This window comes from Myodes glareolus, chromosome 10, assembly GCF_982192425.1.
Source record: "Myodes glareolus chromosome 10, mMyoGla1.1, whole genome shotgun sequence".
Classification (NCBI taxonomy): domain Eukaryota; kingdom Metazoa; phylum Chordata; class Mammalia; order Rodentia; family Cricetidae; genus Myodes; species Myodes glareolus.
The window spans coordinates 25,871,570-25,884,060 of record NC_142035.1 but is presented as its reverse complement, the minus strand read 5'-3'; the positions used below and the strand labels follow the sequence as shown (position 1 = coordinate 25,884,060).

The window sequence follows — 12,491 nt, the reverse complement described above, 5'->3', positions numbered from 1 at the left end:
ATCTGAACAATATTATAGACAGATTAAGTCTAACACACATCTGTAAAACACTTAGCTCACTCTCCACATCCCCTTATATAATTCAAAGCATGCATTATTTTAAGTACACATCGGATGTTGTGTTTATACCAAAACATTGAAAATACATGTCCTAGTTAGCTTTGTCAACTGACACAGCTTAGAGTCGTCTGAGAGGGAAGCTTTGATTGAAGAACTGTGTAGATCAGATTGGCCTGTGGGCATGTTTGTGGGTGTTACCCTGATTATTAATTGATGCAGGAGGACTCAGCTCACTGTGGTTGGCATTATCCCTAGATAGGCATCCCTGGGCTATATAAAAAAGCTAGCCAGGTATGAGGCAGCGAGTGAGCTGGCCAGCCAGCAACATCTCTCCGTTCCCACTGTACTCCCTCACTGTTAATGTGTCCCTGGCCAGTTAATGCTGTATGGAACAGCGAGCAGGCCTGCTTTCCCTCAATGGTGGACTAGAATCTTGAAGGATAATATAAAATTCTTTCCTCTTGAAGTTTTCGGTCATTGTGTTTGTCACACAATAGAAATGAAATTAGGACACATGTTCACATGAAGACTTGCATATGATGAATCGTCATTGCAGCTTTGTTCAGTATTCAAAAGCCAGAGCCAATCAAATGTTCATCAAGTGATGAATATACATGTGTTGTGGTATTTACGCAGTATTTTCATTGGTCATAAAAAGGGGAATGAAGCATTGGTCTGGATTGCAATATGGATGTCTTATAAACATAATACTTTTTTATTTTATTTCTTTATTATGTATACAACATTCTGTCTCCATGTATGCCTACTGGACAGAAGAGGGTACCAGTTCTCATTATAGATGGCTGTGAGCCACCATGTGGTTGCTGGGAACTGAACTCAGGACCTCTGAAAGAGCAGCCAGTGCTCTTACCCTCTAAGCCATCTCTTCAGCCCCCTCATAAACATAATATTAAGTGAGATCTCTGAGTTTGAGGGTAGCCTGATCTACAGAGCAAGTTCTAGGACAGCCAGAGCTACACAGAGAAACCCTGTCTTGAAAAAACAAAATAACAAAAAGTCAAAAAAAAAAAAAAAGCAAAACAAACCAAAAAAAAAAAAAAAAGAAAGAAAGAAAGAAAAAGAAAGCAGCAGCCACCAAAGGCCACGTGTGAAGATCTTGACTCGAGCATCCATAGACGTGGAGAGCATGCCGGTGCTTGCCATGCGCCAGGGAGGAGGAAGGCGGATAGACATGTCAGAGATAGAGGATTTCTGTTTAGAATGAAAAAAAAATAGTCTGGGAAAACTTGTGATGATTGTACGGACTTTTGAACATACAAAATACTATCAAATCTTACTTTGTGAAATGGTTAATAGAGAGTAGTATGTTTTGTAGATTCTATTTTAATAAAAATTAAAAGTAAAGCCTGGTAATAGTTGCTCACACCTTTAATCCCAGCTCTCCAGAGACAGAGACAGGTGAATCTCTGTGAGTTTGAGGCCTGCCTGGCCTACAAGAGCTAGTTCCAGGACAACCAGGGCTATACAGAGAAACTCTGAAAAAAATTTAAAAAAAAAGTAAAACAAATAAAAAAAAAACTTTCAGTCCCACCAGTAAAAAAATTTATGCAACATAATTTCTGGGGCTGTGGACATGGCCCAGTTGGTCAAGTGCTGTGAATACAACCTTGCAGACTTGAGTTCAAATCCCAGATACCCATATAAAAGGCTGGACACTAAGTCTGTTCTACAGAGTGAATTCCAGTAGAGAAACTCTGACTCAGCTCCACCCCCCCCCCCACAAATTAAATAAATAAAAATACAATATTCTGGGAGCTGCAGTGGGCACCTGCTGCACCTGCAGTCCCAGTGCTGAGGTCGGCAGGAGGTTTTCAGGGTTTGCTGGCCAGCCAGTCTAGCTGCACTGACTTCAGACTCACACAGGTGCCCTGTCTCAAAAACTACTGTGAAGTGCATGTGGTGGTGCGTGCTTTGAATCCCGGCCCCTGCTACACAGGAGGTTGGATCTCTGTGAGTTCCAACCCTGCCATAGCTCCACAGGGAGACCCTGTCTAAAAGATGAAATGTGAACGACATTGCCTTTCATACACGTGTGTACAAACACCAATGTAGACACATGAAACACTATCATTTTAGGCAGGTTCCCCCTCCACCCCCAAGACAGGGTTTCTCTGTGTAACAGCCCTAGCTGTCCTGGAACTCTTTCTGAGACCAGGCTGGCCTTGAACTCACAGAGGCTCTTTTTAAACATTTTTTTCTATCACATTTATTTGTATGTGTTTGGATGCATGTGTGTCATGGTACATGTGTGCAGATCAGAGGACAACTTGGTGGGAGTCAATTCTTTCTATTCTGTGGGCTCCAAGGACTAAACTTAGGACATCAGGCTTGGCGGCAAGCGCCTTTAGTTGCTGAGCCATCTCGCCAGCCCTCCTGGGAGGCTTTTAATGGCAAGTAGCTTGCAGATTTGATCTCAGAGGTTGTCTGGCTTCCTTGTCCTTGCTGATGGTTGCTGTGCTTCTGCTGCAGGCAGAGAACATCATGCTCTTGGAGTTGGACATGCCTAGCCGGACGACCAGAGATTATGAGGGCCCAGCCATTTCCCCAAAGGTCCAGGCTGCCCTAGATGCAGCTCTGCAGGATGAAGATGAGATACAGGTGGATGCATCATCCTTTGAAAGCACTGCAAACAGAAAACCCAAGGCCAGGTGAGTGGCTTCTGGCGACTTGTGTCTGAAAGCATGTGAGCCAGGTGTGATAGCAAATACTTCAATCCCGGCCCTCAGGAGGCCCTGCTCCCAGCTCTTGTTCATTTGGTCGCAGTCCTGAGCATCCAAGCCCTCCTTTTAGGTTTTGTGCCTCTTCTGGAAGGTGGGTTGGCCAGGCCCAACGGGTCATGCTGGTCTAGTCTAGTGGGTTTATAGTTCAGAGAATCCTGGTTTTCAGGCCTTTGAGGAAAGACCACCTTCAGATCTGATGCTGATTAGTAATGTCCATGTCCATTTGACTTTTGCAGGCCCAAGAGTGGTAGGAAGTCAGGATCCTCCTCTTCCTCCTCAGGAAACCCTGCATCTCAGTTTTACCCACAGTCTCGGGGGCTGGTTCCCAAGTAAACCAGCACCCCCTCCCAGGGTGGGAACAGCTTTGTCTTCTGAGAGAAGAGCGAGCACAAAACTGCAGAGATGACTTGAGCCTAAACGCAGAACCGTTCCCCTGAGGAGAAGAGATGGCCTCTTTGCAGATTAAGCGACTCATTCTGCCTGAACATGCTGGTCCTGATTTGGCACTCAGCTCCTCTGGGACGTGTCCTTGAATTAGCATCTCAGAAATGCATGGGTAAGGTGAAGTGCAAAGTCCAAGTGGACAGCAAGAGAATGACCACAACCTTGCTTTCCTTCTTCCTCCTGTTCCCACCCCCCATTCCTCTCCTCTCTTCTAGCCTCTTCCTCACACCAGGATCCCTTCTTGTTACACAATATGGCGTCGAGGCCTCCTTAGGACTGTACGTGTGGAGCCTTGGAGTAAAATGACAGTGGAGCTGGGAGGTGACAGCCCTAGAGCTGCAATAGGCGCCTGCTGTTGTCAGGTGAAATGAGAGATCTCACTTGGAACCAAGTCCCAGGATGGCACAACCAGCGAGCCAGCTTCCAGGCCCCTCAGTAGGGGTAGATCTGCCTGTGGAATCTGTTGAATAGGGCAATGGCTTCCAGTTCCTGCTCCAGAAGGACTTGCTGTTGGAAGCAATAGAAAAGACATTCCCTCTGCCTGCTGGGAGAGTTTGGGAAAATAGCTTTTTTAAAACCTCAAAACCATGACCATCCTGTTAAAGACCCAAGTCTATAAACCAGTGCCATGTCCATCTGCCATGTCACTTTACTCTTCATTCGTCACCGTCCTTCTCCAAGTCCACATGCTGAGTGTGCTCATGTCGACCCCCCTTCGGAGTGTGCCTACAGAGTGTGCTTCGAGGTGGGTCTCTGTGGGAGGAGGGGCTGGCTCGGCCTTCTCTGATGGGACTGGAATTGAGGGAAGGCCTCAGGAAGAGGTACTTCTGAATTGCCCAGTTGGGTCCATGCCTGTCACGGGAGCAGAATGAGTAGGCAGCTGCAGAGCTGGAGGCAGGAGACTCAGCAGGGGGACGGGAAGACAGGGATGGAAGCAAAGGAATCCCGTCTGCCTAGACCAGAAAACTCACTGACTCCTGGAGGTGTGCTTCCCCTAGGTGCTGGCAAGAAGAGGCTCTGAGGGAGTAGACTGAGAGGAGAGTTCCTGTTTACATAGATTAGTTCAGTTTGTAAGTTTTAGTTCTTCATATCCTGGCACCTCGAGCTTTATTTTGGTCATTAGGTGACAGTTACTCATTTTCCCCCAAGAGAAATGCGTGAGCGTGGGGGGCTGTGCGTGCACAGTGATGTCTGTGCTCTCGCTGTCTGTGAGAGAGACTGAAAACTTGCCAGTTTTAGAAATACTCCAGCGTGCAGCCTTTGCCTTCGTCTGTGGTAAAGGCCCACTGGATGGCCAATCCAGGCTAGAAGCACGCCCCCATGTGTGTCTGAGTCCATGATCCAAGCCTGAGGGGACAGTCTGGAGTCCGCAAGTCTGCCACACTGGTGCACCTTGCTGGCATGGTGCCTCAGGAAGGTGGCAACTCAAGTGGGCCTTGAGATGCATTTTTACCTCAGCTTCTTAGTCTCCATATCATTTCTGGATCAGGACCTATGGGAAGGAGGAGCTAGCAAGTGCAATGTCTTGACATTCTACAGAATGGAGATCCATTTATCCCCATGTTAGTGATCATTCTTTCTGAGTCTAGAGCCCTATTCAGCAGTTCCTAGGGTATAATGGAACCTGTCCTTATCTTTTCTTGGGCTCAAACCCTGCTCCTTATATACTAAGAATTTGCCTGTTTGAATAGGAACCAAATGAAGAGATGTGTGGTCTAAGGTGGCTGTCTGCTGGTGACACTGTCTCTCTTACCACATTTCCTCACAGTCTGAATCTGTAGGCTAAAAACATTCATGCAGCAAAGCAAAGGATTTTCAGGTAATACCATACCTTAATACTGGTGTCTTGAAGTGGCTCATGTGTTGGAGGTGGTGGTGGTTAAGTGATCTACAGAACTTTTCCAGCGAAACAAAAGAAGAAAGCCAGCTGACAGTCATGATTATTAAAGCAAGCTTTGCCCTGTCCCCAGCTGTGTTCCTACAGTGGTCTGTGGAAACCAAGTAGAAGGGCCACCCATGTGGCAATGAAGCTGTCTCTTCCCGGACAGCCTCTGGTGCTTCTCTTCTCTCAACATGGATCCGATATTGAAAAGAGCAGATGCTAAAATGTCTTGCTGCCCCCAGAATGCTGCTGCTTTGAGTTCTGAATTGAGCCAAGAGTAGAGAACATACCAGCTCTCTGAGGGCCCAAAGCTTTATACTGATAGTTAGCTCGAATGTTCTGGGATGCTGGAAGGCCTTCATGCCTGCAGCAGCTGTTGTAGCCTAGAAGCAAGTCTTTAAAAGGATCTAAGAAGACCATCCGGGAGGTGTTTGCAGCTACGCATACAATCCTCATCAGACTCTTTCCCTCTGATCTATAGAATGTATCTGGCTTCATATGATACAGTTTCCAGACCCCTAGATTCAAAATCAGAGGCCACAAATCATAGGCATGAAGCACTTTCTTAAGACTGACCTGTGTTGAATTGCCCCCTGTCGGATGCCTGCATGCTGCTTGAACTGCTGCACCTACACTTCCATGACCCAGGGTGCCAGAGTGTGGTACAGCTCAGGCGTGGGCCTGTCTGCCCTTCCTTATCTTATTAAGTCCTCCCTCACTGAATGTAGACTCTGCCAAGTTTCTGAGAAGCGTCGACTCCTTGCTAACATAGGCTATCCAGTTCTGCCTCACCGTTGCTTCTCGAGTTTGAGGAGCACTGTGAACACCTTGGACCATCCAGACAACATCATGGATGAAATGGGCTACTAATGTACTCTGAAAGCCATAAAGCAAAAGCTCAGAGGGAGCTAGGTAAGATAGTCAGCCCCACAGTTCTCATTCAAGTCTTGGTCTGGTACTTTGGGATTCTGGCACCTTCCTCTCTGTCTGTCTCTTGAATAAAACGCTTCTAAGGTTACTTATGAAGGGAATGATGTGGGCAGGCAGAAGGCGGGGGCTTGATGGCTCTTTGGAGTTACTAATGATCTTGACCTTCTCTTAGGCTGTCTTTAGACAAAGGATATGCCAATACTTGGGACTTTTAAGTTTTACAATTGATATTTATTTGTATTATCTCTTTGTCTAGCGATGTAAAAGTGATTCTAAACTAAGATGTGTAATAAAAATCAATCAAATTTATTGTATCTACAAAAAGGTGTCCTTGTAGATGATCGGTACCTTTTAAAGAGATTCGCCTGTAGCTGATATGCCGTGGTTTTCCTTCACTGTCGAAGATGTTGTAGTTAGAGGAGAACAGGAGGAGAACATCAGCACTGGGTTGTAATACTGACGTCCAAAAAGTACAGCAATGAGAGTGACAGGTGGGGGTGTGGCTTAGTGGTAGAGTTCTTGCCTAACTTGTGCAAGGCCCTGTCTTTGATCCCCAACATCATCAAAAGAAAAGAAGAATGGAGTGAAAGAAAGAGACAAAAAAGTGTGTGTCATGTTTTTGTGGCAGTTCCTAACCCGAGGTACTTGGGCCTGGGGCAAGAGGCATGAAAATTTTCAACTTTATATATTGTTTTTTAAAGTTGTTTTGAAGGTATTATACATTATACAGTTTATTTTAAGATATACCCATGTCTCTTTTAAAAACAAAATGTCATGTTGTTTATCATTAAGAAACCAAAATATCAAAATCAGGCCTCGTGTCTTGCAGATTCTCATATCCCGAGACATGCTGGGTGAACCTCAGCAGGTCGCACACCTCCTCCAGAGAAATGGGACCAATAGAAGGAACCTTGGGTTAGTTCCCCTTCTGTTGTGATAAAATTCAATGGCCAGCACAACTGACAGAAGAAAGATTTTACTTTGGCTTACAATTTCAAAGGGTGAGAGTCTATCATGGCAGGAAGCTCAGCCACACACAGAAGCAGAGAGGAAGAAGTGGAAGTGGACACAGCTGTAAAGTCTTAGAGCCCCAGTGACACACTTCTTCCAGCCAGACTCCTCAACGTTCCCAAAGTTCTAGAAGTTCCACAACCTCCCTAAACAGCTGCCAACTGGGGACTGGGTTTGAAATCCATGAGCCTATGAGGGATGGTTCTCATTTAAACCACCAAAACCCCACACTTAGGACTCTTGAGCTGCGTTTGAATTCTAGCATTGAGTTTGTTCTCTAGGTCAGTGAATATGAAGAATTTAATTTACTTCTCTGGATTTTGGAGCCCCTGTCTATGAATGGGGTGAAAATAGCCTTGCAGAGCCCTTCTGAAGATTAGCAATATAGTGAAAGCAACCAGCACAGTGTGTGCTCCAGAGCAACATTCAACAGTGTGGCCATTGCCACAATAAGGCTGTTTGTTCAGCAAGATGTGATGAGCAGTCTAGATCCCAGGAAACCAGGAGCCAGTACTGAGAAAACCAGCTTTACATTTGATATTAGCCAAAGGCTTAGAAACCACCTTTAGCAGACTCTAAAGAAAAGCAACTAATCATTTAACAAGTATCTAGTACTTACTGTATACCAAGCCATCAAGTATATATAACAAGATCTAACAAGTGTCAAGTACATACTGTATACCAAGTGGAACACTAAGATGGTTCCTAGCAGATGGAAAAGGGGCAGTGCTTGTACTTTAAAGAGGAAGTGTTAACCAAATGAATATAATAGAGGCTTTAATCCCAGCACTCAGGAGGGAGAAGCAAGTAGATCTCTGTGAGTTCAAGGCTAGCCTGGTCTACAGAGCGAGTTCCGGGACAGCCAGAGCTGTTACTCAGAGAAACCTTGTCTCAAAGACAAACCAACAAAAACCAAAATAACAACAGCCACAAAACCCCAGAATTTTCATCAACTCCATGAAGTACATGGCAATATAAAGTATAATTAGTAATAGAGGGTGGGCTTCTGAAGAACCAGAGCGACAGTGGGGTCTAGGGTGCACAGGTGAGCAGGATGAGGGAAGAAGGAAAGAACCGGTGACCAGGCGGGCAAAGCACTTGTGACAGCCTTGTGAAAGAGAGTTCTGACACACTGCTGGTGGTGCCGAGGCTCATGTGCAGGCCTGGCACGTGCTGAGCCAGCACTCTTCCACGAGCTGCCACTTCTCATCCCCTGCAGTCCTTCATCCTCACCAGAGGGAAGTATGCACAACTTCCACAGAAAGGTTAAGCAGTATACAACTCTCAAAATACCAACATGAAGTTCACACGTGGGCCGGAGAGGCGGCTCAGCAATTAAGAACACTGCTGCTCTTCCAGAGGTCCTTTGTTTGATGCCCACCACTCAAATGATGGCTCAGAACTGTAACTCTAGTTCTGGCGGATCCAATGCCCTCTTCTGGCTTCCACAGGCACTAGGCACACAGACATACATGTAGGCAAAATGCCTACTAACATGAAATAAATTTAAAAAATTCACACAGCACTAAGACAATGATTTGTTTATTCTTCAAAAAATATACTCTAACTATATGTGGTATGCTTTTACTTCTGAACCTGTCCCATAAAGGAAACCCAGAGCCTGCCTTGACTTAGTATTCATGGAGAATAGTCAGAATCCATTAACTAGGAATCGGGTGATATGAACTGTGTGTTCTTAAAGTATATCAGAACTCTGAATTGGGCCAAGGACTGTCTCATGAAGATAGACCCAGGACAGGGTACCCAAGTGAGTTGGATATTCATGCCAATTTAGTTGTATTTTCATCTTAGACATTATTTTAAAAAAATATTTGAGAAACTACTAAGTCTTGGAGACTGCTTTTAACTTCACACTGATCATTTAATCTTGGGGCCTCTGATGTTGGCAGGCCCTCTCAGACTAGAGTTACCATCTGATTGAAGTTTACTCTGAGAATTTAGTGTCCAAGAAGCATGTGGTGGTCACATCTGCCAGTGGAGTTGTTGGTGACATTTGTCAAGGACGTAACTGTAGCTTTTGCAGCTGCTGTCATTGCAGCCTCCGTTTTTATCACTGCGTTTGTGGTTAACCAGTCCCTGGTTGCTTCAGTTAGGCAAGCCAACTGGGGACTCGCTGTGGGGGGCGGAAGGCATGTGCAGAGGTAGGTCTCTTGCTGCAGCTCTGGGGACTGTGCAGCCCATTAGCACCTGGTGTATACACACTGTGCGTTAGGGGCCCTGTTGCCCAGGACACAGGGGGAGCAAGTAAGATGTACTTCGACCCTTCTGAGCAGGTGGGGGTATGTGTCCAAAACCAACAGCTTTGATTTTGAGTGCCTGGTACCTTTGAGGTCTGCCCCTTGCTTCACATTGCCTTCCCAGACCTTTGAGGCTATGTGGTAGAGCCTCCATTTGGCTCTCTTCCTGTTGGCATTTTTATTTTTTCATTTTTTTTAAAGATTTATTTACTAAGCATACAATGTACAGCTGGCAAGGTCTCATTACATTACAGACAGTTGTGAACCACCATGTGGTTGCTGGGAATTGAACTCTGGACCTCTGGAAGAGCAGCCAGTGCTCTTACCCTCTGAGCCATCTCTCCAGCCCGTTAGCAGTTTCATACATGTGTTCTCTGCCTAAAACATTTTTCTACTCTGCATTAATAATTCCTACTCAACTCTTAGGTAGCAGGGTGGGTTGTTTTTTTTTGGTTTTGTTTTGTTTTTCCCCGAGGGAAGGAGGTGTTCCTTCTAACTTTTTGACTATCCATATGTAGCCCAGGCTGGCCTTAACTTGACATCCTCTTGCCTTGACCTCTAAGTGCTAGGATTACAGGTATGTGCAACCATGCCCGGCTCTCAGGAACCATCTTAAGTCACCTCCACAGTCGTCTTGGTTTCCTGCTACCTCTGCCTGACTGGAGGGTCTCTTGTATCTTATTCCCCTCTTAGCCCTTTTCCAACTTTGCATTTGTGTATTTATTGGCCAAATTCCCTGAAGGAATGACTTGATGGTTCTCCCTGGGTCTGGCATTTAGATGGCTCGGTAGGTACTGACACCTGCAGCAAGTGTCATCTGTCGGGAAGAGTGATGATGTGCTCCAGGAGCAGTAAACAAAGGCTTTGTAGAGGAGGTGACAAATCCTGGGTAGGTGGTGTCCACTGGGCAAAGAGAGAAGAGCAACCTGGAACACTCCCAGTGACTGGGGCATGGGGTGATGGAGGACCAGGTGGAGAACCACTCAGAAGAACCGCAACTCCACAGCATGTCTATAGCTATCCTGTCAGTGTACATACATCACACGAGGGAGGCACAGCCCTGTTCGTATTCCAGCGTGCTCTAGTTAGGCCTTGAATGCTGTCATTCTCCTTTGAAATAACAGAAAGCAATTTTGTTAAGTGCCTACAGTAAGCCTGTCTGCCATTCACGGGTTCTGGGCTTGGTTGGCAAATTCCCCACCAGGAGTTTTCTCTGGCACAGTTCACTATGCAGGGCATCATTCCAAGGACTGTTTCAGCTTGACACCAGAGTCTTGGTCCCCTAGGGAGCAGGGCCTGGCTTTGAAATGTTCCAGCTGCCATTCATAACTCATGGGCTACAACTGTGGACCATGTTGATGTAGGTGGGCCTTCTGTCTATGTGTTATTTTCATTGGTTAATAAAGAGACTGCCTTGGCCCTGTCCTTCCCAAAACTGTTCGGTGAGTAGTGGCACTGATATGATTTCAGATTGTCATAAAGGACATCCTTTTTGTTTCTTTAGGTTTTCTGAGACAAGGTCTTATTAAGTAGTCCGGCCTGTTCTAGAACTCACGGTACGAACCAAGTCTTGAACTCACTATGTATTTCATGCCAGTCCTGAATGTGATCCGTCTGCCTCAGCCTCCAAGTGCTGGGATTATAGGCACACCTCACCAAAGATGGCTCTAATGACACAGTGATTGCTACCTTTGTAAGTTTACCCTAGTAGTGGTGAGAGCAACCAGGGTTTGGTGGCGGGTCCATGTATTCACTTGAGCACTATAAACAGCAGGTAGTGTTCTGTGCTCTAGGCATACAGGATGAAGCTTGTGCACAGAGAAATGTCACATGGCTAGCAAAGTCAGTTGGAGCACTGTGCCAGGTGGTCAGGAACTGGATGGAAGGCCCCAGGGCACCTCACAGTCAGGCTTAGGAGAGCTTGACTGAGGTGCATGGCTGCCATATGCAGTTTGAAGGTGGCAGAGCTGTGTGAAAAGTTGGCAGATAAGACTTCATGCCATTCTCATTTACATACTACATGGTATGTATGCTTAAATGCATTGTCTGTATTTAAGTACTGTGGCCAAGCTAAGTGCTACATGATAGAGTCAGGCCACACTGACAAGCAAATACTCTCAGCGAAGGGAATGCGCCACTAGGTGAGTCAGAAAGGTACCACAAACAGGGAGGTTTGAAGCCACAGCATCTCTTTGGGTAGAACAGGCTTTGCAGAGTTGCTGAAGGGATTAAGAAGTCATCCTTCAGACATGCAAGAGGAGGCATATGTTACTAAACAGCACTTGGTACTCATAGTAGTGGTGCAGCATTATGGAAAGTTCCTGTGTCACCCAGACCCGTGTTTAGACCCTGATATGCCCAGAGCAAGTTGCTTAGGTGTCTTGAGTCTTGGGTTGTCTCCTTACCTCTATTGTATCAAGGAAGGGTCCTAATGTGATCTTGTGCATTCCTGTATCTAGTTATATATTCTGATAGTAAAAAACACAAAGGTGGGGTATAGTGGGGTACACCAGTAATCCTAGCACACAAGAAGCTGAGAATCATGAGTTTGAGCTAGCAGAGGCTACACAGTGAAAGCCTATCAAAGATTTAAAAAAATGAAAAACATTTAAAAACTCAAATCACTGGAGAGTCCATTAACCAGAGCTAATGATCTTTTGAGCATCTGTATACAATCTTTTAGTTTTGCCTTCATAATATATGCAAGGGACTGTGGGCTTAGTCCAGTGGCGAGTGTAGTTTAAGGTTATTCGAGGCTTGGGGCTCTACCTGGATCATCTAAAATAAAACAATATACATAGGTTCATTCATGGTACATTACTGCCTTCACTCAATAAAATGGTGTGGACACAAATAGTTAATGTAGACTTATTATTATTATTATTTGTTTTATTTTCTTTTTCAAACGATGTTTATTATGTATATGGTATTCTGCCTCCATGTATCCCACGTACTAGGATTCTAGATGTGTGACACTATGCCTTGCTATGTTTTAAAAAGCTTTATTTATTCATGTATTTTATGTATATTGGTGCTTTGTTTGCATGTATATCTACACATCAGAAGGCATCAGACAGTTGTGAGCTGCCATGTGGGTGCTGGGAATTGAACTCAGGGCCTTCAGAAGAGTAGTGAGTGGTCTTAATCACCAAGCCATCTCTCCAA

The 12,491-nt window shown here is 45.4% G+C and overlaps 1 protein-coding gene across 2 annotated transcripts in view; it reads left to right on the top strand.

The window, feature by feature from the left end:
* Kif3b (kinesin family member 3B) overlaps positions 1 to 3,880 on the top strand; it is a 45,615-nt gene extending 41,735 nt beyond the window's left edge. For both annotated transcript variants that reach the window (XM_048445558.3, XM_048445557.3), the window contains exons 8-9: positions 2,551 to 2,729; positions 3,038 to 3,880. In XM_048445558.3, coding sequence (XP_048301515.1) covers positions 2,551 to 2,729; positions 3,038 to 3,134 — 276 coding nt within the window. In that variant the 3' untranslated portion in view covers positions 3,135 to 3,880. The remainder of the gene's footprint in view (positions 1 to 2,550; positions 2,730 to 3,037) is intronic.
* The last annotated feature ends 8,611 nt before the right edge of the window (positions 3,881 to 12,491 follow it).